General features: G+C 41.1%; 1 protein-coding gene across 2 annotated transcripts in view; it reads left to right on the top strand.

Moving 5' to 3' along the window:
• The first annotated feature begins 291 nt into the window (after positions 1–291).
• NELL1 (neural EGFL like 1) overlaps positions 292–26,293 on the top strand; it is a 564,084-nt gene continuing 538,082 nt past the window's right edge. For both annotated transcript variants that reach the window (XM_063117360.1, XM_063117359.1), the window contains exons 1-2: positions 292–662; positions 12,184–12,312. In XM_063117360.1, coding sequence (XP_062973430.1) covers positions 614–662; positions 12,184–12,312 — 178 coding nt within the window. In that variant the 5' untranslated portion in view covers positions 292–613. The remainder of the gene's footprint in view (positions 663–12,183; positions 12,313–26,293) is intronic.

Raw genomic sequence — 26,293 nt, 5'->3', positions numbered from 1 at the left:
GATTGCACTGCAGGTCCAGTAAAGCGATGCTATTTTTCTCTGCGTACCCTTATTACTCAAGACGGATGGCAGCAGCAGCAGCAGCAGCAGCAGCAGACTCCCTTCTCTGAATAAGTTGATCAGATGTCTGGACAGCATCCTAGTTGCTCGGTTCTTTCAGAGATGCCTTTGCTTCCCTCTTTGGGGAGGGAGGGGGGTAGTAGTGGTTTAGACCAATCCATTAGGCTCCAAGAGGGGGATCCACCACCCAACCGATGAGCTGACGGTGCCGCTCTCCAAGCGGCTGGCGGAGGCAACTGGAGGCGGCAGGGGCGTCGACGGAGAAAGAGCTGAACAAAGATTGAACGTCAGGCTGGGCGTGAGCCGCGGAGCCCCACGGGAAAAGGCCGTCTGAGCCGGGCACCATCCCCACGGAGAGCACGTGGGCTCTTCCAGGGTAGCAGGTCTGGCCGCTGGTGGTGGTGGTGCCGCTGTCTCTCTCTCTCGCTCTCTCCTGTTCAAAGCCCTGGCAAAACAAGCGCTTCAAGTTTGAGGGCTCTGATGCTCAAAAGACAACTGCAGCCAGGCTTTGCCGTGCGGGATCTCTACGGGGAATACAGCGCGACCAGCCCAGATGGATGTAATTATAGGCGTTTGGGTTTGCCTGGCAGCTGCAAGAACAGGTAAGACGGGAGAGGGGTGGTGGTGGTGGTGGGATCCCCGCCCCAGCTTCGCCCGGGAAAGGCTGTGTGAAGCTGCCAAGAGGCATCTTTGCAAAGGGACTGCCCGCCTGCAATGGACATGAGGTTATTAATAACCAAAATACATCAATAGGAATAACCGCGCATTCTCTGCCTCTATTGCAAAGACAATAGACGTTGTGGAGGATCCGATCCCCCTCCCTTCCTTTCTATAGCTGTTTTCTTTCTCTCTCGCTCCTCTTTCTTGAAAGTGGATCAGGGACCACTATTACTCTCACCCGCGAGTTAGCCCAGAAATTGCGCTGTGTGAGAGTGAATGACAGCCGCCCTCAAGGAGATCGAGGGAAAGGGGTGGGGTGTTCATCATCATCATCATCATCATTTTAAAATGGCAATTGATATCTTAGAAAAGCGGCGGCATGGATTAAACACACCCGCACGCACAAGGAAGCCAAAGGGCTGGGGAGTAGGAAGAGGAGAGGCGGTGCAGGATGTCGAAGATGCTGAATGCCTCGCAGGATCAAAAGGGGACACGCGACCCGAGGGCGCAGCTATCTTACCCCCGTCCACCTTCTTTTTCTTTTGCCGCGGCTTGCAAGGCGGAACTCGGAAACTTTGCATTGTAATGACCGCCGCTCTCTTAGGACCGTGCGAGTCCTGCTCAAACCCCACCCCAGGAAATCTGTTTTAGGAAGCACCGCTGCTTCTATCCTAAGGGCATGCCGAGGAAGGGAGCGGGGCAGCGGAGAGGGCTGTGTATGCTTATCAGTCATTGCTGCAAACCCCCCCCCCATCCACAACGTATCGCTCCCCCTCGCCCACCATCTGACCTAGAGGGTTTTGTTTTGTTTTTAATTTTGCCAAGCCTTTGATAATCGTACGAGGCAAGCACCAGCTAAGGATTCATCTTCCCTTCTTGTTAGCACAGCGGGGGAAAAAGCAGGTGACTTCTACCTGCCATAGGTAGATAACATTTCTGGGCGGGGGGGGGGATCGCAAGGAAAGGAGAGTCTTTCTTTCTTTCTTTCTTTCTTTCTTTCTTTCTTTTCTTTTTCTTTAAAAAAAGGATTTAGGTTAGGGTTATTCTATTAGCGATTTCTTCTCCCGGAAAAACGGGCTGCCTGTTTCTTGGCTTTGCACATGGGTGGCACTCTTTTATTGTCTTCTCAGCTCATGGATAAGCAGCAAGCTTGGCTTTATACTGAAACAGCATGTCTGTTCCGGGAGGAGGGGGAAATAAGGTCTGCTGGAGATCTTGAAATCCAGTGCAGCGATCCTACCTAGCTCATTTAAATGGCCTGAAAGTGGCTACTACCACTTTAGGGAGCTGTGTTGGATAAGCAAATCTTGCTCTTATTTTTGCAAGGCTTTGGCTAAGAAATCCCACCCTTCCAGTTGACTGACTTTTGAATGTTCTGGGCATTCAGTTTCTCCTACCTCCCCAAGATGAGTTTATCTTCCCACCAGCTCATTTTCGGTCTCCCCAAGTATCTATTCTTTCACTCAAAAAAAGATCCATAAAGAAAAGTTTAAGGGAACCTACCAGAATCGATTTAGAACAGAGGAAAGCCTTAGGGAAGCCCACTACACTTCACTTTAGAAGAGGACAAAGATCAGGTGCCTGAGGATTTCTTTGACCTAGACAGCAGAGGAGTACAGAGTTTTCCTTAATCCTTTCATTTCACATATTGGAGGAACATTCTGTCTAATTCTGGCTTTCACAACAGCAATTTGCCAGAGTACTCTCAGGCACAAACTCATTATATTATAAAGTGATGGGGCAAGGAGAGGGAAGCCTCTGTCATATATAGATTTCTCTAGCTACCTATTTTCCATGCTAATATAGGAACACATTTTAAATGAGACTTAACTGGAGCAGATTGCTTTTTAGAGGAACTTAATCATAATGTTGAAAGCCGGAATGAATAGAGGGATGTATGTGAATTACTTTCCATATTCTCTCTTCCTTTGCAGTGAGGGCCATCTTAATTAAAAAGGGTGTCTAAATCAGAACAGTTCTCTAGGGCCGTAGAGCTTGCATGTGCAATTAGGAGGAACCTGGACAACGTCCTGTAAAAAATAAGCTAAACAAATCCCATTGCGTAGAGAAAATATAAGCAGGAGTAATTGTGTTTTCTTCATTTTTTTTGTTCTATTTACACTTGTTCAGAGTCCTATAAATATGCTCCTAGCTTTAGATGATTTTGAAGGAAGTATATCTACGTACATAGTTTTTCTTAGATAGCATTTCCAGAGCTGAAATTAACATAGTAATTTGTGATAGTTACCCCTTATCTCAGGTAGTTTCCAAAGCAGACTTTCCAATCTCATGCCCTTCAGATGTTTTGAACTACAACTCCCAGCATTCCTAATCCTTGGTCATGCTGGGTGGGGAATGATGGAAGTTGAACTCCAAAACATCTGGAGAGAACCTGATTGGTGATGGCTGCTTTAAAGGCTGCAGTACAAGGAATACTTAGTAAATTGCATTTAATTTAGAGGCATTTACATCTTGGAGTAAAACACCTTTAAGGATTAGGCTGGTACTCCTTAAAGATGTATTTGAACAAAATATCTCTTTTGCAGGTAATCCAGCACAAATATTGCCAGGTCTAGCTTGTATTTTATGCCCAAATAGGCTAATTTAAGACTGAAAGACCAACCGATTATATCATCGTCCATACCTAGGATGGCTGATGGGAACAGTTTAATATGGTCAAGTAGGTATTTGGGCTTGCACCTGCATACAGATAGCTGCATGTGAAAAGTCACTATCATCTTGGATAGTCCCTACATCCCAGCATTAATCTTTCAATAGTCAAATGGGAAGTAGCTTACTTCTCTGGTATATTGAAAGATGAGCAAAAGTTTGTAAAACTAGTGCTGTGCTGTAAATTTCCACATGTTTTGATCATTCTCATTCAATTTGCTAGAAAAGAAATTGCTTTTGAAAAGAAATTCAAATATGGAAATTTTGGAGAAATTCTCATGGGTTGGGTTCAGTGTTGTTGTGCTTACCTTACTTATGAGGTGGCTAAGGAGTGTGTGCGAGAGTCCAGACTCATTGTACATTCATCTCCTGGGTAGTCTTTAGCATGATGAGGTAATTCCTCCTATAGGGCTTTTTCGGATCAGGAAGTGTAGGCAGCTGGGAGACTGAAAAGCAATGGAAAGATGTATAATAGAAAGAAAAAAATACACTGTACTCTTGGCCATTGCCAAACTGTCTCCACCATTTTTGTCTTGCATCTCCCACACACCCACACAATATCCTCAATAATACTGGTTATTGGCACTGCGAAGGAAGAAAGAAGCTAAGCTACAGGCACTGCTAATGGTGAATGCTACCTCTGAGAAACTGTTTGAGCATTTTTCTTTCTGGAGAAATTCACTGAAATTGTCCCTCACAATTTCTCTACCCACAATTTTGAGAGGCCATTGGTACAATGCTCTGTGTTAAACACTTTACATCAAAAGTGCTACAGGGGTAATGAGCCCACATGAAAAGTCTTTAGACAACATTAAGCAGTTTTACAAATTCCATTAATTTCAATGGGAGAGAGTAAAGCATTAATGTAGCCCGCTCTTATTACAGTCATTGGGACTTGAAAGTGGTTAACCTTGAATGGGTTTGTGTGTGTCCTTCTCTGAATAGGTCACCCATGAAACTTGGTCAGAGTTGTATCCTGGGAACCAGATCTAGCTAGCATTCAGGCCTTAAAGTCACAGGACTCTGTATGAATAAATTGCATGGATTTTACAGTTAGATGAAATATTCTCACTTATAAAATTACTGCAAAATGTTACATTTGAACTGGCCTTCTGAGGTAAGGCATTTGGGATATTCTTGGTGAGCATCCTTTGCCCATTGGTTGTTGTCAGATCAAGATGTTTGGAAAGGTTTCATAGTAGTTTTCAATAGCAAATGTTGTATGAGCATGGTTAACTCTATTAAGTATGTTTTAACTGAAATTTCTCCTGTGCAATGTGTATATTGCCACAAAATGTTATCTCTGGGTTTATCTATGAGATATCTGTGGGCTTGCATACATTAACCCAAAGCTCTATAGTCATCTTTCAGTTGCCAAATGGCTGATAAAAACACAATAAGGTGACTTGTTTTTAGGGGCTGGTAATACAAATTGATTTTTTAGAGGATTGACCACCGTACTTCTCTAGGTCAGACCTGTGAATAAAGACCATAGTGCCTTTAACATTAATGGTCAAAGTTTTCTCTTTGTCTTTGCAAAATTAAATAAATTGGGGTGAAGTGAAGAAGTAACTGAAAGTCTTCTAATCCAGTTGGGATTAGAACAAAATATCAAACCCAGTGATTTGTGCTAATTTTAGCGGAAACTGTTCCCAAATAATGGCTCTTTTTAATTTATAGGAAGAAAAATGTATAGCCTCAAGGTACTGGATAGCTGTCTGTGCTCTTCCTTAAGGTTTCAGAAGGAGTCTTTGAGAATCCAGGGAGGGAAATAAACCTGGTTATACGACAAAAACTGCGGGTTTTGTGTTGATTAATTATTAATTTGTTTAAAAACCCAAGGTTTTTGTATGTCCGCATGCAAAATCAGGAACTAGTAAAAGAAAAAATGAATAATGTGAAGGCAGAATATTAGTGCCCTGCTGTAGAGCTTATTTGATGTTGAGAATACTGTTGTTACTAATTGGAGAGAGAGGCATAGGTTGGTGATCATATCTTCATAACTCAGTAGACCTGACCTTGTTACTAAGAGGGTGCTTCATCATTACAATTTTCTTTATAGAGAATATAACCTGCATGTAGGAAACATATAAAAATGATGGTCTGTGTATTTGGCCCACTCTAGTTAAGATCTGCATAAAGCAGGCTTTCCCAACCTGGTGCTCCCTAGATGCCTTGGACTACAATTCCTAGGAGCTCTACCCAGTAAGGCTAATGATCAGAAATGATGGGAGTTGTAGCCCAAAACATCTGGAGGGAGGGCACCAGTTGGGGAAGGATGACATAAAGAATGGTAACTTACAAAGCAGCTATTGTGAAAGCCAACATACCTTTTGTAACTTGCCTTTTTGTGTGTGACTGGCCCTGTTTCCTGATGTATACCCTGACATGTGATCGTTTTTCCCGATTTAGCAAATAGGGGTAGCTCACACACAGAAAAGCATTTAAAGGACCTCTTAATTATGTTTTGGATTGGGATATTTGGTTATTAAATTACAAACTATAGACTAAATCTTATCTAGATCAAAATTATTCTTATGTAGATACGTTAAATGCCACTAAATACTTGCAGTTTGACTAGCTAACTGACCCATATCTATAAAATTTAGGCTCACCTTAACTTGGGAGGTCTATTGCCAGATCGTCCACTTTTCAACAACAGTACACATTCCTATTTCCATTTGTACCTTGTTCTGAGTTTTCTCCAGCCTCCTTTGTTTATATTGTACATTTATTTATTTAAATATTTTCATCCTGCTCTTTAGCCCCTAATGCTCTCAGACTGGCTTACAAATATCAGCAGTAAAGCAGTCCTTGTCCTCTAAAACAGGACACCAAGATATTGGAGAAGTAGTTGGGTAAGGGGAAAAGTAAGCCAGTTCTTATCATGATCAGCTGGAGTGGAAAGAGTTTAGGAAGCTTGATGAAATGCCTGCTACTAGGACTGTGTCTATATGATGCCGCTTTGCCTCTCCATTTCCCCCAAACCCTGCAGCATTGCTGCTGCGCAAAGCAGCAATAGAGTTACATGGCAGGAAGCTGGAGCCTCATCTTTTTTCCCCCCAGCAGTGGGGGAGAGAATCAGATTTAGAGGGGGTGGGGGTGTTGCAGGTGTCCCTAAAACTTTTGCCCCATTTTGAACGGAGAGCAGAAGCACACTGACTTTGAGGATGAGTTGCCGCTTCCTGGGTGCCTGGGATGCTTCAGAGCAATTGAAAAAGTCACGGTGAAACAACTCTGCGAAAAAGCACAGTTTTGGGGGCGAAAAGCACAGTTTTGTGGTTGAAAGTTGGCGGCTACGTCATTTAAACAACTGCGCAGCCCCGACAGGTATGCAGGGTGTATAAACAAGCCCTAGGTGACAGTTATGGGAGGTCAAAAGGCAGCTGGTCTCTCAGCAGAGGTGATGGAATAGCCCTGCTTCTCTTCTATCCTTCTGCTCTGCAGCCTGTTGGAATGACTGCCACTAGGCAACAGTTGAGGGAGATCCAGAAGCAGCTGGTCTCTCAACAGAAGTGTTTCTCTTCTCCACCCCCAACTTCCTGCCTCTATTCCTATTTCCTTCCTCCCTTTCTCCCCACTCATTACTTCTTAGCCTACTGCCTACCCTGTTCCCCTTCTTTCAGTGGTTGTGCCCCTGAGCCCTCATCTTACTGAGTTTCTGTGCCACCTTCTTGGCAATATGTTTCTATGCTGTTCCTAGATCCTCAGTGAATTTTTAGCATGGGGAAGTTGCGCGATAAACTGCCTGGCACCAGCATAAATCTTTAGGTGCCACTATTGCTCAGGTCTGGAAGAAAAAAATTGTATCCCCAGGTGCGTCCTGTTTTGTGTAATGTAGCATTCCACTCCCCCCAGCCCGCTTCCCAGCCTGCCATTCATTATAGACCTTAGTTATAGTAACTGAAGATGGCAGTACCAGACTGTAAGAAAAGTCAAAGGCATGTCTGTGGGTCTTCTCAGCATCTGTTCAGAATGAAGCCTGCAAGAGATTTAAAAGTCAGTTAATACGGACTATCAAGAAAATTCACACACTACTTTTATACTGCAGCATTAGTGCATTATTATTTTTTTGAAACATTTATTTAAGCTGAGCTGACTTTTATGTGATATTGATCACTTGCATGGCCTGTCTTTTCCCCAGCACCCAAATATATGGTCCTGGTCCAGAAGCCACACCTAGGTTTGTGGTGTGTGATGTCACATCATTGCAGTGTTTTTCAGTCTTGTGATGCAGAATATACGGACCTGAACTTTGTGTTTAGATAGGATGAGTTACCAGCAGATTTGAAAAGACCAATTTTATTCACAAGATGCAAATAGCAAGTTTTATTTTGAGGATTGCACAAACTGTTGCCTTTGTCTGAGGAATTGTATATAGTACTCCCGTGAATGGACTAAAGAATAGTTCTATCAAAGTGTAGTTACATTGCAAAATAGTTTCTCTGGAGCCTGTAGTAATGAGACAAGCCCTGCAAGCTGCTGTCCAAAGGACTTGTTCTACTATTAAGAACTCCTTTAGGCAGCAGATTTTGAATGCTCTTAAAGGGTGCCAAATTGTCAGTTATTTTATTGTTAAATTTGTATGGTGGGGAGGGGAAGAGCAAATTGGATTTTTCCATAATGCCTTGGGCTAGCTCTGACTTTGTTTTCCATGCATGAGTGAGATTAAAAGGAGAAATCTTTTTAATATTTTTCTTTCCGTACATTTTGAGACACATTCAGATATGATTATTTCGTCTAGGTAATGCAGATATGGGAATTTCTACAAGCATACATAAGGTGGAAGCGTAGGGTCTGATGTGCTGGGAAATCTCTAAAGTGGGCTTCAAATCTAATTGTTCTTATATAGTATATCTTACTTAAGAGGCAATCCTATGCAAGTTTAGATGAAAAAGGCCTACAACTCCCATGCTAGGAGTTAGAGGAGTTCTTTCTGTCCAAAACATACACAGGATTGCATCCTGATCTATTCTTTTTTGTTTGTTAGTTTCTGTTTTTTGTTTTAACATGGAAGTCAAGTGGTTCTTCACACATTGTTGTCTTTTTCTGACATGAGGATAAATATCTTTATTGGTAAAACACAGATATCCTATAAGCTCATCATGTGTGCATAGTAACGCAGAGAACCACTTGCACAACTACCTGTTTTCCTCCTTCTTCCTGATACAGAAGTTAATTTCCTTGTTGTAAAAATAAACATGTGAGTTGGCCTTTATGAGCCATGTTTTTGTTGAAATATTGTTCTACATAATTGGAGAATATGCAAAAAATGCTTTTCTAGTATGTATATGTATTCTTATAGGTAAGTGAAATGAAAGGTACTCTGTAATAGAGTAGACTTTAGAAAAGCCATATAATGATGGTTCCTGGTCACACAAATCCTAAAGAAGCAAATCCTCCAAGAACAAAGGGAAATTGTAGCAATCAAGCATACACAGTCAGTACACACTCTTTAAATAGTTGGGTAACTTGCAATGCATTGAAAACAGTTGCAGTTTTACTATTCATTTCATGGCTGGAATTCCCCCCTTGGTTTATAGTTCTAATAAAATCATTGAGAAAAATCATTAGAAATAAAGTTTATTTCCATAATACATCATATGTCATATTACACAATTCATTGTGCTGATATTCCCTTGTAAGAAGCCAGCTTTGCTGATCTGTTCCTGTGTCTGTTGACCTGATTGAATCAAAGTATGGTATTTGAATCACCTGCAGAGCAATTTTATTTGGCTGTGATTGCACATCACACTAAAGCTAAACTATAGTTTACTATTGTGAATGAGCCACAGTGAGCTTCGGACACTTAGCCCCCCCCCTCTCCCGCTCATGGTCTGGAGAAGGAGTTTGAAAGCTTCTGCTTTTGATTAACCAGAATGTGCAATGGATGTCATCTGGCTCTGAAACTGTGGTTAATCTCAACTATAGTTTAAACAAGAGAACCTCAGTAACTTTGGTTTGAAGTTGTCTTGTTTGAAACTAACCACCTGTTTTTGGTCTGGACACAATGACAAAGTGCTGTTAAGCAAAAGTGAAAGCTTCTGAGCTTCTCCGCCCAGCTGTACAGAAACAACCGCTCATGAACCTTGATCCTACTTATTCGTGTTGTGCTAAACCAGGGGTGGGCAGCTTTTGGGGATTGGGGGCTGCATTGTCTCCCTGGAATCTACCAGGTGCCACATCCTACCCTCATTTACCAATTCAAAGTGCTGGTATTAACATTTAACGTCTAAATGGCTTGGGGCTGGATCATCTGAAAGATCATCTCCTCCGATATGTACCTCTCTGGACCCTAAGATCATTTTCAGCGGTCCTTCTCTGGAAGCCCCTACCAAAGGAAGTGAGGCAAGTGGTTTTTTTGCTATAGCAATCCAGCTGTGGATTGAGCTCCCTAGAGAGCTTCACCTGGTGCCTATGTTGTACTCTTTCTGGCACCACTTGAAAATCTTTTTGTTCTCCCAAGAATTTTAGCATTCTAGTCTTTTAGCTCTGCTGTTTTAAATTTGTTACTGTATTTTGAATCTCTGCATTGCTGCTAGGTTTTTTATACTGTAGTTTGAAGCTTTTATATTTTTATGCTGTACTTGTGGTTTTACTTTTTGTGAACTGTGCAGAGAGCTTTGGGTTTTGGTCAATATAGTTATGTAATAAATAAATTGCCACTGAATTTGTTGGGGCGGCAGCAGCCAAAATTGCATTCAATTTTGCAGGCAAATAAGCCATGTTAGTTTGCATTTCTCAGGAAATAAAGATTCTAGTTTAGCTCTAGTTGTGAGTCACCAGTTGCTTGTTGCAAAAATCAGGTAAATCTGGATGGGGATACACATCTAAAGCTGCATTGAGACTGTTCAGTGAGGCTCAGATAAGTTACGTGTAGGAGGAGGTGCACATGTGATATTTACATCCGGAAGGGTGAGTCTGTGTGTGGAACTTTGTTCTCTACTTAGTATATAAATGGTGGCATAGGGTGCCCGGGCCCCATAACACTATCTGAGCCATTCCCAAGAGTATGTGTTCTGATCTAATGTAGCTTAGTGGCTAATAGATTAACAGCACATTTCTGTTCATATCTCCTGAAAAGTAAGGCCTTAGCTAGACCAGGCTAAATCCCGGGGCAAACCCTGGGATCTTCCCTGTGCACACAGGGGATCCCGGGATCAGAGAGGGATCATCTCTCCCTTGCCCGGGGATACAGCCAAACACTCTGGGCCTGCTTTTCCCACAGTCTCAGGCTGAGCCCGAGACAGCGAAGCATGTGGCCCGTTTCCGCAGGTTTATCCGGCTCAACACGATTCCTCGCTGGGAGCTGCGCCCATCGGGGTTAGGGTGGGTGGGGAGTGGGGAAATGAAATGAAATTTAAAAAAACACTTACCTTTGTGCACGACCATTCATGCGCTCCTCTCCCTTTAAGAAATTTTTTAAATGGCAGGCGCGATGCCTCTCTTCCTGAGGTCGTCGTGCCTTACGTGTAAATGGGGGCGAGATCTCGCGTTAATCGGAACATGAGGTCTCCCCTCCTCTCCCCCAGACTTTCAAGTAGGTCTAGCTAAGGCCTAAGTCTCATTCCTGGGGCTTATTCCCAGAAAACTGGGTATAGGATTGCAGCTTAAGCTATGAACCAAGATATCTTAGCTAAAGTATAACTTTAGCCATGAACTAACTGGATCGCCTTAGTCATGGTCGTTCAACCCTAGACTCTCATCTGCAAAATGGTGATAATACTGGTGATAATTGTTCATATCACCAAAAAATGGTGATAATTTTACAGGATTGTTGTAGTGATACCTTTGGCCAAGTAAAAGAATTGAGTCAGGATAGTGACACCACAGCTTCTTCTGCAGGGAATAAGCTTTGCTGTCAAATCTTTCTACTTTTTCTTAAATAGGGATCATAACTCTGTTTGCTTGTATTTACCCCAGTGAGACAGTTGCATTGTCAGGAATTTGCAGTAGATTCAACAAAACTAAAGTTAGGTGGGTAAAGAAAAAGTCTTCAGGAGTTTGAGTTTCTGGTGTCCAAAGTTCTTCATGTGTGGCACCTGTGCAGATGTGAAGACCTTTTTGGCTGAACAGATGATTGATATCACCTTTGATAGTGCTGCTTGCTTGAATGAAGCAGTGCCTTGACTCCTTTTTATGGAACATATACCACAGTTCTCTTGCATCACATGATTCCTACTTGAGCAAATACAAGCTGGCTTTCCAATGAATTGCACCAACATAGTGCATCCACACCATGATGGATGGATATGAGCTAATACCCTCCCTCATATGCAGTAGTAGCTGTAGCTAGAAAATGCAAAGTATAATGGTATTTGTCCAAATGACATCCAAATACTTGGATAATCCAACTAAAGGAGAAATGTGATTAGTATTATATGAACTACTGAAGTATTTTAGTGGATTGTAAGTGTTTGTGTAAGACTTCTTAATCTTCAATAATAATATATCTCATTAAGTACACTCATTGCTTGTCCAATAGCTCACAACGTTCTTCAGCTAATCTGTATGTTTATCTTCAGGTTGTTCATCTTTATGTGCATGGCTCACTTATCATGTCATATTGTTGCATTAATTGTACTTTATTGTGCCCTGTCCAATACAGTAAAAATCTGGAAAGATGGGAGTTCAGTTTCAGTTAATGCAGTGAAATATTGTTTTTAAGTTGTAGGACAAGTGCTGTTAAAAATGGGTGTGTGGATGTATTAGTTTCCATGATTGCCTAGAGTCTGTAGCAATTGTAATTTAAAATTAAAAACTGACTTCTTCAATCTCCTTTTTTTAAATTAGTTGTAGGCTTTGGAATGGACCCCAACTTACAAATTGATATTATCACAGAACTGGATCTTGTCAACATGACTATTGGAGTTACACAGGTGTCTGGACTGCATAATGCCAGCAAAGCATTTTTATTTCAAGGTAAGCCTAATACCTTTCTCTGTGTTATTTATGTATGTGTGAGTAACTGATAATTTTGATGAATTAGCCTATTCCTTTCATATGAAGGATGCATTTTCCCTTATGCCTTGAATCTCTTTTTCAACTTTTAAGATATGGATTGGTATTCTATTGACAGTGATGTTGCTGGGTAGCTTGGCTTCTAAATTTAAGTGAAAATATTGTGATTAATTGACTAATTCAGTTATTCAAAATTCCCTAGCACAGAAGCACAGGCCCTTTCTGAGAAATATATACCAAGTGAATCACAGTTACATGAAGAAATAAGAAAACAATACTGTCCTTTCACTTACTCCAGTACTAGTTCAGGAGGTTCTCTAGGGTCACCTTCTTCTCCAGCTGGAAGAGTATGTTTCCACACAAACTGACTTCCTCACAAGTAGTCAAGCACTATAATATGCTTGTTGAGTTTCACTGTCCTGGAGTGCATGTACTCAAATATAGCAAGGGCATTAATATTAGATATCTGTGAGTTTTGTATATTGGTCGGTTGGCCATCCTTGTACATCTATTAAAGTTATTTTGTACATCAGATTGTTGACAGTCATGTTCCCTAAAGACTCCTGTGACAATCAGAATCACTTTTTGAAAGCTCTAGTCAGACGGAGCAATCTTATGTCCCCTAGACAATGTCTGGGCAATGATAGGATTGTTAGGTTTCCTGGCTCTGAGCTCATAGACAAGACTATGAGATGGGAACCAGGAAACCATGATTTCTCCCCCTCCCCTTCATAGCTGGCATGGAGAGAACTGTGTGGCTACTTCTCTATGCTTGCAAAACAGAGCATGGAAACGAGGAAAGGGAAGTGTTCCCACGGGTGGGGAGGAGACTGGGGCGGCAGCCATAGGATAAATCCTATGGCTGCCACACCCTCCTTCCCTCCCCCTCCCGAAGCCTCTGCTAGATGGGTTGAAATGCCCATCTAGCAAGGTGCTGCCTGCTCTCCATAGGATAGTTGTAAACCTCAGTTTGAAGGCTAACAAATAGCCTGGGCACATCCCAAAGGATTATAGCTTTAATGTTTCTTCCTTCCATCAAGAGCATGGTTATTTATGTATAAACGTCCTTGGAGTAAAAAGCAATCTTATTAATCAGTGTTAGACCCATCCTGTCCTTCCATTGGGTTTTATCCAACAATGTCATTCTACAGCACAAATGACTTTACACTTGTGCAAACCAAATTCTGAAGTATGCACAAGGGGAGAGCCCAACTAAAGTTCTGCTTATACAACTGCTTGCCTGGTTTACAAACTGGTCCACTAGCATTTGCACAAGTAGAAAAGGCAGAGGAGTTCCACTAGTGCAACAATTTCTTCTGCTAATGGGACATTGGATTTAGGCCCATGCTCTGTAGATAAACACAGGAGAATAATTAATACTTTTATAATAGAAGAGAAAACTCCTATTGCCTACATTTTGTGAGTAGTGTGCCCCTCCTATGCTTCCGTAACTTGATTGCTACTTCTGTGTTAAGTTAGAGGTGACCTACTATGAGAAAAAAATGTATGAATGAAAAAAGCAAGCAATATTTTTGTATTCACTTTTCTCGCCCGGTCAGTAATGTACCTAAAATGGCTCAAATGTTCTGGAAAATATCTCTATATGTATCTCTTTGTATACATATGGAAATGTGTATTTGCTTATGTGGAAATACAAGAAATATTCTGAAATCTCCTGAGTAATTCCATCTTACAGTCTTCTGATGTAAATATGCTTGGGAAAGGAAAGAATAAAAGGTGACTGTTGTAATCTGCTGTTCTTAAAATGTCTACAATCAAAAGCAGGGTGTGATGGGTATCAAAACAGTGCTGAGTTCTTCCAAGTCAGAGAGCCATGCTTCTGCGGAAGGTAGGCACCAAAAATACCCCCTGTTATTAATAAGTGTCTGGGTGTGAGAAAGTATAACATTAATATGGTTGAAAGTGCTACACATGCATTATCCTGATAATCTTCACAGCAGCCCTGTAACCTAGAAGATCAGCGCTATTATCCCAATATTGTATCATCTAGGCAACACCTGCGAAAGTAAGTGTTGCCTGGATGAAGTGATACTCAAATTGAGAACTCTCCAACTTGTACTTTTAGCCAATATGGAGTGTTAGGCTGCTGACTTACCAGTGCGTAAGACACATTAAATTCATTGGGATGGTTTTCTGAGTAGATACGTACAAGATTGTGCTGTCAGTCTTGGAAATTCTCTCGTGTCAAGGAACTCTATTTCTTTCCTATCTGACTCACAATTTATATAGCATATCCATTTCACCCCGCTCCATACACTCAGCCAATCCTCACACGTATGCAAATCCACCAGTCTTCCAGCCACTCATCTCACTCTTCGGCTAGAACTGCTCACCATAATATATATCTCAGAACACATTCCTATCATCAAATAAGATCTACAGTTTACAAAACAATGTTAAGGCTGTAGCGCTTTCAACCAAGCACCAAAAAGCAGGTAGATTGGGAGATAAGACTCACAAGCCTTAACGCCACATCCTCCCTAAGGAGGCAGAAAGTGCCAGTGAAATTCTCATTCTCCCAAAGCAGATAAACCATGAGGACAGGATGGAGAATATGATATACAAAGGTGACTGTGTGGTTATGGAAAACAGATGATGAGCAATTTATGGCCACTGTCATGTCCCTACTTGTGGAGTCCGCCTCAGAGGAGGAGTTAGAGGACCCAGAAGCCCAGGAGGCCCTAGAAATCAAAGCCCCAGACCAGGGACTACCATTAGCCTCATAGAAGCCTGAGCCCTTGGCGGAGGTGGTTGCAGGGCCATCCCTGCCAGGAGAGAGAGACTCTGCCTCTGAGGCAGAAGCTGAGCAACCCCTTGACCCCAGGAAGCGTTGTCGCCTCAAGCAGTAGGCTAACAGGGCTCTTGTGCGATGAAGTGCTCGCCTGCAGAGAAGGACTCCTCAGGAGAAAGTTACTCCTCAGGAGTTAAGCTCTGCAGAAGGAGGCTTGATCATACCAGCTGAGCTCTGGCTGGGGTCCAGCAGGCTTTGGGCTTAAAAGCCTGCAGTAGGAAGCAGCCAGCTTTGGAACAACTTTGGTCCACCCACCTTGTGTCATGTTTCCTGAATCGTGCCTCTGCCTAATACTCAGTTTCTTGACCTTTGGACTGCTTAACGACTCTGCTCTTGGACTACATAATGTACTGACTGTTTAACTGTGTTTTCTCCTCTTGCCTGTTCTTTGTGACCACTTTTGTTGATGCCTGCTCCTCTTGCTGCCTGCCCTCCTGTGCTCTGACTTCAGATTGGAATTTGACCACTGCTATTGTAATCTGAACTGCAGCGAGAGTCTGTTACTGCCAGAACAGGACAGCCACCTACTTTTTTTTAGAGCAACTCCTCATGTTGAGAGTTGCAACCCAACACCTCTGATGGGCACCAGGTTGGGGAAGGCTGTTCTATAGCAAGAGCAGGCAGAATGTAGACCTCTAGATGTTCTGGAGTTCAACTTGTAAACCCCCCAACCAGCATGGGCAGTGATCAGAAATGCTGGGAGTTGATGTCCAAAACATCAGGACAGATCTATTTTATGCCCACATCTGTTCTAAAGTATGATGTTTTCCAGCATTAAGATATGTGATCCATCAAGGAACTCCAAAAGAGGTGCATCACTTTTAATTCAGTGACAATGAATGAATCTAGAATACCTAATCCAGATAGTTGTTCAGACATCAAAATTAGTTTTCAACACATGGCATGGGTTTTCTGATTATTGAATATCAGATATATGGTGTTGGGGGACGAATATAGAGGATTTTTCTTACATTTTCAGCAGTGTGAGATCAAAGGCAGAGCTAGCACCTAATACTTTCATGTATAAAGGTTATTTTAAAATTAATGATGAAAATTATTTTTGTCTTCCCCATACACATAACATGGGAGTTGCAGTGCAACAAATCTGGAGAGCACCAGGCTGGGGAAGGCTGGTTTACACTTGAATCTTGTACATGTCTTCTCAGAAGTCAGTGTCACTGAGTTCACTAGGGTTTACTCCCAAGTGGTATAGGGTTGCAAACTAATCTCATCTGAAAGGAGTTCAAGGCAGCCAAACTAAACATTTTCTGCTCCTCTGTCACTTTGATGAGATGATGTATTGTGGAGGGATTGTGGGGAGTGAACAGTATATTTTGTGTGAACACATTTTAAGAAAAATACTTCGACTCTTTCAAGGGCAGGATATTGACCAAAAATGGAACGTGCTCTGGCTCTAGATCTGTAATGAATAGTGCCCCTTTTGTCATCAATCTATATGGGAGATGTGTGTGAGAGAAAAGTATTGGGCAGACAATATATTTGGTAAGAATATAGAACAGCGTTCCCCAACCTGCTGCTGTCCAGATATTTGAGATTATAAGTCCCAGCATTCCTGACCATGGGGCATACTGACTTGCAATGATGGGAGTTACAGTCCAACACCTTTGGTGGGCTCCAGATTGGGGAAGGGCAGCTCTTAAAAAAAAAGAGAGAGACGTAGGTGGCCCTAAGTTGTTCATCATCAGTTTTCCACAACCCCACAGTCACTTCTGCATATCCTATTATCCATCCTGTCCTCTTGGTTTATCTGCTTTGGGAGAATTAGAATTTCACTGGCATTTTTTGCCTCCTTAGAGGTAGATGTGGCATTAAAGTTTGTGAGCCTTAACTCCCATTTTCCCTGGTTTTTGGTGCTTGGTGGAAAGCTCTAGAGCTTTTACACTGTTTTGTAAACCATAGGTTTTTTGTTTAATGAATTTCACGGCTTTCTGTAACGGATGACTGGCTATTATACAATTGACAACCAAGTCAGTGTCAGCCAGGATGTTACACCATGCTGACATCCAATATAAAATCAAAGCTAGTGTTATATGTTGAACCCACTTTTCAAATTAATAAATGTGCCCCAGAAGTTATGCTTTGATGATACTCATTTGAACTTTTCAATAGCTGGTGTCCAGAGATAAAAGCTTTTTATCACTGCCTCATGAAAAGGAAGCGTTTCGTGTCTGTATTTGGAGATTGCGACGTAACAGACCCTTACACTAGGCCCGTCACATAAACCCTACTCAGGCCAGGCGCCACCACTTGAAAACCTGAGGGAGGGTTAAATAAAATCTTCTCCTTAGCTACGAGGGAAACAGGTTTAATATAGGATCTCTTTGAATATACTGTGGGTATAACACACCTGATCAGCACCAGGTACATTGATGGTGCTATATAAATAAATAATAATAATAATAATCTGGTGTAGGTGTTTAATAACTGTAAGGCAGGTAAATAATGCCAAGCTGACACACGGTATTTAGTAGCTAACAAAACAAGTTTATTGTTATTTAAAAGCGTTAAATAAAAATATAATACTTTCAATCCTGCCTAATCTAAACTCTCTACACACAAACTCTTCACACCAATTCTAAGTCCCTAGAATCCAAACTCTTCAATAAACAACTCTCTCTCTCTCACTCATCCCCCAAACTCACATACCTCACAAACTCCCAACACCCTCCTTATTTACTCTTTTCCTCCTCCCACCTATTACATGATAAACCACACCCACTCAGTTCTAACATTCCATACTTACCAGACATACTAATCTAGACATATACAAGATACTCAATTGTGGGGTAACACCACATAGACAACTTGAAAAATTGTTCTACTGGAATTAAAAATCCCTGATTAATTCTGGAAGTGCACAAGATGGAAAAAGGAGGCTAAGGGGAGACATGATAGAGGTGTACAAAATTATGCACGGTATGGAGAATGAGAATAGAGAGACATTTTCTTCCTCTCTCAAACTACTAGAACCCAGGGTCATCCAATGAAGCTGATTAGTGGTAGATTCATGACGGATAAAAAGAAGTACTTCTTCACACAGCGTATAGTTAAATTATGGAACTCACTACCTCAAGATGTAGTGATGGCCACCAATTTGGATGGCTTTAAAAGGGGGCTGGATAAATTCCTGGAGGCAAAGGCTATCAATGGCTACTAGCCCTGATGGTTGTGTGCTATCTCCAGTATTTGAGGCAGTAAGCCTGTGTGCACCAGTTGCTGGGTAACTTGGGTGGGAAGGTGCTCTTGCACCATGTCCTGCTTTGTTGGTCCTTGGCGGATAGCTGGTTGGCCACTGTGTGAACAGAGTGCTGGACTAGATGGACCCTTGGTCTGATCCAGCATCAGGGTACTTCTTATGTTCTTATTCTATATTATTCTAAGTTTCAGTTTACTGTGTTAATTATTATAGCTCATTTTATGCTACATGCTTTTTCTTGCTTTTTGGATCTCAGAGGAGCAGATTGTGATCAAGTTTGTGGTCAAGTTTCAAACCTGCACAGGCTGCATTTCCATCCCTAGATATTTACTAAAAAGTAAAGCCCATTGAATTTCCTTGGTTCTTGAAAAGCAACATACTTCTTTTTTGATTTGCCAGTCACAGCGCTCTGTGTGTGCTATGTATGCCAGGTAGAGAGAGTAGAAAATATTTTAAAATGAAAATTGCTGTGAAGCCCAAACTTTATCAGTGAGTAAAATCAAATAGGGGGTGAAAATTACACCTGTTTGGGAGCTAGTTGCCTGGATCAGAGGAACTGGACTTAGGAAAAGATAGCCCAAAATAGTCTCAAAGCCAAAGGAAAACATGTTCCCAAAGAGAAAAGATGTCTCTTCTCCCAAAAGGGAGGCAAGAACCAGTCTGAGTCTGCTTCTCAGACTTCAGGCAGGAAAACTCTCTGCCCTCAAGGAAAGCCAGGCCAGCCTCTGAACTAAAGTTTCACTCCCATTCAGTTCTATAGCGTCCTTGTCAGGTCACACTGAGGGGATTGCTCGTCCACATACATACAGAGGTCACAGAAATTCAGAGCTGTTGCTGTTTGCTGCTTTAACTCCAGATGGCAGTTATTCCCCCCTCCCCTCCCCGCCCCCATAACATTCTGAGTGCTGCAATATGAGCAGCACTCATATTGCAGTGTGCTAATAATTTTTATTAGCAATAAAACATTTTTAAAAAAGTTGAATTGAATGTTTTAAAAAAGAAATTCCATTTCACCTAGTAGAGTAGAAAGGGAGTGTGGAAATGGCAATGGTTTACACGTGGCAGCTATCCTTGCTCGACCAGAGCCAGACACAAATGGTTGCTAATACTTTTTCAGAAACACTTTTGTGTGACCAAGGTTTTGTTTTTTCTTTTTTCGGTTAACTGCCCTTTCTCCTTCAATCTTTAAACAATCTTCCTGAAATTTTCTGGTTATGTGAAACAGGCATTTCTTTCTTGCATATGTAAATTTCAGGATGATTGGTGGAGGAAAAAAAAAAACAATTTTATGAATGTTAGAATGACCAATACCCCCCAATTACCCCATTATAATGGTAGAATGCTTACCCCCCCGCCCCGTCGAACATTAACGAAGGACCCATGGCTGTGCATCGTTAAATACTTACAGATTCCGTATATACAGATGTGTGATGTAATAGTTCCACTGCTGCTAGGTTTTCTTTTGGTTTAAATTTTTATTTTATATTGTAGTTTTAAACTTAAGCACATACATTCTGTTTTATCATGCTGTTTTTTATGGTTTTAATTTTAATGTTATAGTTTAATGCCCAGAATGCTTCAGCTATTGGTTATTATAGAAATATAATTTCACTATGGGAGACTTTCCATTTTTGAGCAGTAGAACTTTTTTTGTTTTGTTTTTTGCTGCAAATAACATCTGCATAATTAATTTCCTATGAGTTGGGAATGGGACTTCCTTCTCTGGTCACTAGCACAAGCTGAGGATCCAAGAGAATAGTTGCAATTTCCTACCAAAGGCCTTATATATTACGACCGCTAGATATAAACATTTGTCCCTAATTTCACATCATCTTCCTGACACAGTTTTATGTCCAGTGGCAGCATTTAGAATCCTACATTGGGTGGGAGAAGATGGGGTGTGTGTGAGTGTGTATGTATGTGTAGGGGAGCACTTACTAGTGGTAGGTGGAGAAATAGGGTCGCCAGATCTGAGAGGAAAGGACTTCTGTAGCTTTAATAGTTGTGCAGAAGAAGAATTCCAGCATCTGTTGCTTGTCATGATAAAGCTGCTGAAATTACCTCTACTGCATATTAAATGTAGAGGATCTCTGCCATCTTCTGTATCAGGTCAGTGTCGTTATTTTATGTGGAAAAGTTTAAGAAACATGACCCTTTGGTATGTCTCCTCTTTCCTTAGGCTGCAGTTCCTTGGGTATTAGGTAGGGGGTGCTACATACTTTTGCATGGTAATATAAAGTTAAGCACCAAGCGTAAGCTTGATAGTGAGATGTAGCCGGCCGGTGTGCACAATTATTTAAGGCATGGTGGGTTGTGGGTTGTGTATGTACATACAACCATTTTAAATATTTAAGAAGTGGTTTGTTATGCCATCCAAAACCAGGTGGCATGGGTTGTGCGAGGGTTAAACAATCCTTGCATAACCCTAGAACATGTCATGGCTTAAATCATGTTGGGCTACAGTGATCATGTGAACCAGATCCCTCTTTGTTCTCTAATTAGTGTGCCTTTATGATGAACCTCCCAGAGAGCTTTGGCTGTTGGGCTGTATAAAAATGCAATAAATAAATAAATACAGAGACAAATGTGCCCCATTGGATTCTGCCAATGAGTTTATCATAGTTGCACTTACATTAGCAATGAACCTAACACACCTTACATGAACATCTTAAAAAGGTGTGAGATCCTTTTACTGTGCTATTAATCCCTTCTCAGTATTCATAGTTTTGTTTGCACAATGCTGTCCTCTTCTGACCTCTACTAGCTGCCACTGATATGTGTGTCTATGAAACCTTGTGGATGTATTTATTGTGGTTCACCTCCCAATATGCAAACTGAAACTCAGTTATATTTTGATATTCACATTTTTCTGATGTGATGCAGCTGAAGAAATGCATACAAAAACAAGTATATTTGTAAAAGTAACATTATAAAAAGCATTATATTAGCGGAAATTGGTGAAGAAGTGGTGTATTAGGGGGAAATGCATATAAAATGCATACATTGGGAAATATTTGCAAGAAAGTGCTACACATTTTTGTGCAGACTTTTTTAAGGGTGCAATCCTATACATGTTTAAATAGAAAAAAGGTCCTACCTAGCATTCCCAGAACGATGGGGCTTTTTCTGTCTAAACATGTATAGGATTTATTTTGTTGATTTGTTATGACCATTCTAAATATGGTGCAATAGGTTTAACCTTTTCTTAATAATCATATCTCAGCTGCTGCTATTAGCATTAAACAAACAAGACAGCGATGTTTTAAAATTTGTTTTTTATTTTTGGTGTACTTTTGTATTAGTTACTTAAGACCACAGTCCTATGTACCTTTAGACAGAAAAAAGTCCTACAACTTTTATAGGACTTCCCCCCCCCCGTCTAAACATGTACAGGATTGCAACCTAAATATAAATTAACAGACTGATATAGAAATGGGATGAAATGAATTTGGGAATTAAAAAAGAAGAGAGACACTGGGTGAAAAAGAAATTGACAGATTTGTCAGTCCCTAGTATACTGACTTCTAAAAAATAATTTAGATGAAAAGAAGGACTTCTTCACTATGGAATTTGCTACAACAAAATGTAGTGACGGCCACCAATTTGGACAACTTAAAAAATATTTGACAAATTAATGTAGAATAAGGCCACTGTCAATGGCTAGTAGTCATGCTAGCTATATGCATTACCTCCAGTATCAGAGGCAGTGTGCCTCTCAATATCAGTTGCTGGAGAACACAAGAAGATGGGTACTGCTCTAATCATGTCCTGACTGTGTGCTTTGCATACATATCTAGTTGGCCCCTGTAGGAACACAATGCTGGACTAGACTGGCCTTTGGTCTGATCCAGTACAACCATTCGTTTATAATTTTAGTATTGGTATTGATGCAACCAGGGAAGTGGGTTAGAAAGAGAATCTTTATGCAACGTGTGTATCTCATAGCCCTTAGTGGCTGAAGAAATGACTGTATAGCATGCTATTTATATGACTAAGCTATAATATAAATAGGGGCAATTTTTCAGCCAACTTACTGTTTTCTTTAGCACTGCTGATTTTTGTTTTACATTAGACAGCTTTGTGACTGTTTCTAATAGTTTCTAGAGACACATATGAATTCTTCTTTCTTCTGGGATGTATTAAAATAACTTACTTTTTTTTTTTTTGAAAACTATACAGCAGCTCCCTTCCCTCTTCCATAACTATTAGCCTTACTAAAACAACCTGTTTTCAAGCTGTGTTTCGGCTTGACTTATTCAGACCTCAAATGTGGACTGATATTTCATAATTCTACCCTATCCACCCCCACCTCGTGCAAAGCCTAGCCATTTCTGTGACATGGCAACTTCCTATGTGCAGCCCCACCCCCAGCAGTGAGTATGAGGAACACTCAGTGTGAGCCTCCACCTTAAGTCTGAAATGGCTGAACCCAATTTAACACCTTGGAGTTTGTTGAAACCTGGCCAAATTATCTACATTTTTACATGGTACCTTCTAATATGCTACACATGTTGGTAGTTCCACGATAGAACTATTTGTTTTTGATAGAATACCACAAGTGTAGTTGGGCTCATGGGTTATTAAAATACTTTCAATCTTCAGCAAGCCATGGTGGCCAAATGGATGACATGGTAAAATCGCTAATGGATGTTGGTTTTAGTGGATTCAGACTGTGCCAAAAGAACACCTGTGTTTGCAGAATTTTACAACTGGGCTGTCAGTAGTACTTGAAAAAGCTAAAGAAATACATGTGCCTGTTTCAACCACGCATGCAGAAAATAAATGGGGAAGTAATCTAATGATTTGACAGTTCTTTAATGCAGCTCACCTTGGAGAACTCCAAACTGCTTTATGATTTTTAACAAGCTGACATGCAGTATGTGCATGCTATAAAAATACACTCACGGCTGAAACATGTGTATCTTTGTCCAGGAAGAGAGAGAAAATATAGCATTTTGGAAGATGTAATTATTCAGAACAAGTAAATCAAGAGTGTAAATATTCAGATATGCCTAGCTGCTCATGTGCCATAAACCCCCAATATAAAAAAACATTTGTATGGAAGTCCTATTAATTTCACTCAATAGCTTAACTCTGTTCTGGTAAAGGATGGTGTGAGTACAGTAATGGGTTTCTGTGCATGAGTCACCCTACTGCAAGAGCTGGAGCTGCTGGAGAGAGAGAGAGAGAGAGAGAGAGAGAGAGAGAGAGAGACTCTGACTCACATCTAGCAGCCAAGTTAGTTCTGCAGTTTGCTTCAGATCCAGAAATTTATAAGTGCAGCAGGTTGTGCACCCATTGCTATGTTGGTAGAGGTTCCCCTACCTAATATATCATCAGTAATGATGTGGCTTTAGACCAAGGGTGGGCATCTTGTGGCTCTCCAAATTCCATTGGCAGTTCTGGCTTAGGCAGTGCTGTTGTAGTCCAATACATCTAGAGGGCCACAAGTTGGCCACCCCTGCTTAAGACCTATAATTCCTTGCAGCTGCAATGTTTATGAAAGCCTTTATGAAAAGTTTGTTTGCCCAAACTCCTCTCTCTCGCTCATTATTTTCTGAAAGCAGGGAAGGGCAATCCATATCTACTACTGCCTTTAGGCAGATGAGCGGTTACTGAAACTTCTCTCTCCTGACATAGTTCAGATTCCTACACTGTGATTGCAGCAGCAGCCATACCAATGTGTGATACAGATTGTTATCCATGTGGGCTTCTCATCTGATATGAAAATGAAAGCAAATGCCAGAGAACCCCAATAAACCTGGAAGTAAAAGCTACAGAATCATATGGAACCTGCTTTCAAAATATTGAGGCACCTGGTACAGAGTTCATCTAAGTCAAATATCTCCTGTTAAACTTGCCTAGCCCTTGGTTTTTTCCTTCTACTCATTTTCTCTACCGTGAGATGGGCAAACTGTGTGAGTCACATTATTGATGTACACTGAAGTACAATATAAGACAGTTTATAATGTACTTGAGTTCTAGCTGAAACCTGAGGGGCTGTTAGAATAATATCATAAAGTGATGTTACTTATGCCTTCCTTTAAAAATGTATTGCAGTCGAGAATTCAGTGCTGTAAGGCTTCTTATCTTCCAAGCATTTTATGTGACACAACATCACATGAGCAAACCTCAAATGAGGAGGGGAACCCAAGTACATGTATCTCTGAAGCTTTTCTTGGCTTTGGCAGCAATCCTTCTACAGTAGAGGAGGGAAACATGTGGCCTTCCAGATGTAGTTGAACTAGGGTGAACATATTTTGGAGATCAAAAAGAAGGACAACATGGCTGGGCCCCAAAGAGGCGTGTCCAGCTTCCAGGGGGCGTAACCACCCGAACATGGCCTTGGTCACAGGTCTGATTTCACAGCACACAATTAAGACAAACCTGTTCTACATAACATCTTAATGTTAAAATCACTGGAATAAAGAACAAGTGAGACATTCAATGTATCTTAAATTAACTTCACTCACTCCTACTTTTGTAGCTTTTGCTGTACTTTGAAGCTTTTGCTAAACTCTGTATGATATTTATTTATTTATTTATTTATTTATTACATATAGCCTCCCCTTTTCTCAAATATCTTTTCTGACTGCAAATCCTTCACTGGATGACCATAATCTCACCTTTCCTAACATTTAACACTCTTTCCCCATCAACTTCCTCATATCCATACTCACAGATTCAGCATACTGCTACCACTGAACAAATGAAGCAGTTGACAAGTGCAGAAAAATCTAGTACAACAAACTAGCAACCTAGCATTCAGAAAGAATATAAAATACTGTGATCCTACTATGATGGAACAAAATGGACTAAAGGCTTGTTGCAGTCACTTCACACTAGCACCCCTTAGCTTGTTTCAACTTCTGGTTTATCAGTGAGAAACTAATCTAAAAATGTGTCATTATACCTCTGGTTCATTAACCATGTAAGCAAGACCATGGTCAGTAGCAATACAAAGAGGGGTCAGAACAGATGCCCATTATCATAATGCTAGACAAGGATCTTTCCCTCCTTTTATCCAAATAGCTCCTGAATTTACACTGCCTCAGAGTGCAGAGAACAGAAATTCCAAACAGGGACCCAAAGAAAACTGCCCAAAGAAACCACAGAAACAAGTCCCATTGAGTTCAATAAAGCTTATTCCCAGATAAATGAATATAGGATTGCAGCCTCTTCACATCTCTTCACCTTGCTCTACCAAGTGCAAGCCCCTCATGTCAAGGAGAACTAGGCACTCACCAGAACCTGGCATCATGGATCATGCAACCAGCAGGTGCTCTCCAGAAAGATGCTTTCAGAGCCTAGGAGACACTGATGGTGCTAATTAAATAAATAAATAAATAATAAATCTTGACGGGCACAGGAGGAAAGCACATTGCTCTTATTGTCAACAGTATGTTGAAATCAGCTCTGCTCCATCAGTGTTATATGGCAGAGCTGGCTGTCCCTAAAACCCCAATTTTCAGTGCCAGAAAAAGCATACTTCTGGGTGGGGAAGGGTGCATGCAGGAATAATAGCTCCCCCCTCCCTTCATAGCCAACGATGAGAAAGTTGCCATTGACACTATCTGGAGGTCCTCATGTTCCCCACTCCCATTCTACACCATGCTACATTATTTCGGTGGAGTGCACACAAAAAAGCATCCTTGCAAAAGCGACTGGGAAATAAGCATTTTAAGAATCACAGTGTATTACCAGAACATGCCATTAATCCACTGCAAAGTCTGCCTTCTCTTCTTTATTCTTTGAGATGTGATCCCTTCTTTTTGCAAAGCAGTGCTTTGATCACTTATAGCTGTGCATTACTATATAAAGTCTGCTTTTTCCTGCTTTGCCTACTATCTACACATGACTCTAATGCCTAGTATTTTCCACTCTGTCTTCAGCAAAAGCAGCACATGTTCTGT

This window comes from Elgaria multicarinata, chromosome 2 (assembly GCF_023053635.1).
Source record: "Elgaria multicarinata webbii isolate HBS135686 ecotype San Diego chromosome 2, rElgMul1.1.pri, whole genome shotgun sequence".
Lineage (NCBI taxonomy): Eukaryota > Metazoa > Chordata > Lepidosauria > Squamata > Anguidae > Elgaria > Elgaria multicarinata.
This window is presented reverse-complemented; position numbering and strand designations above follow the sequence as displayed.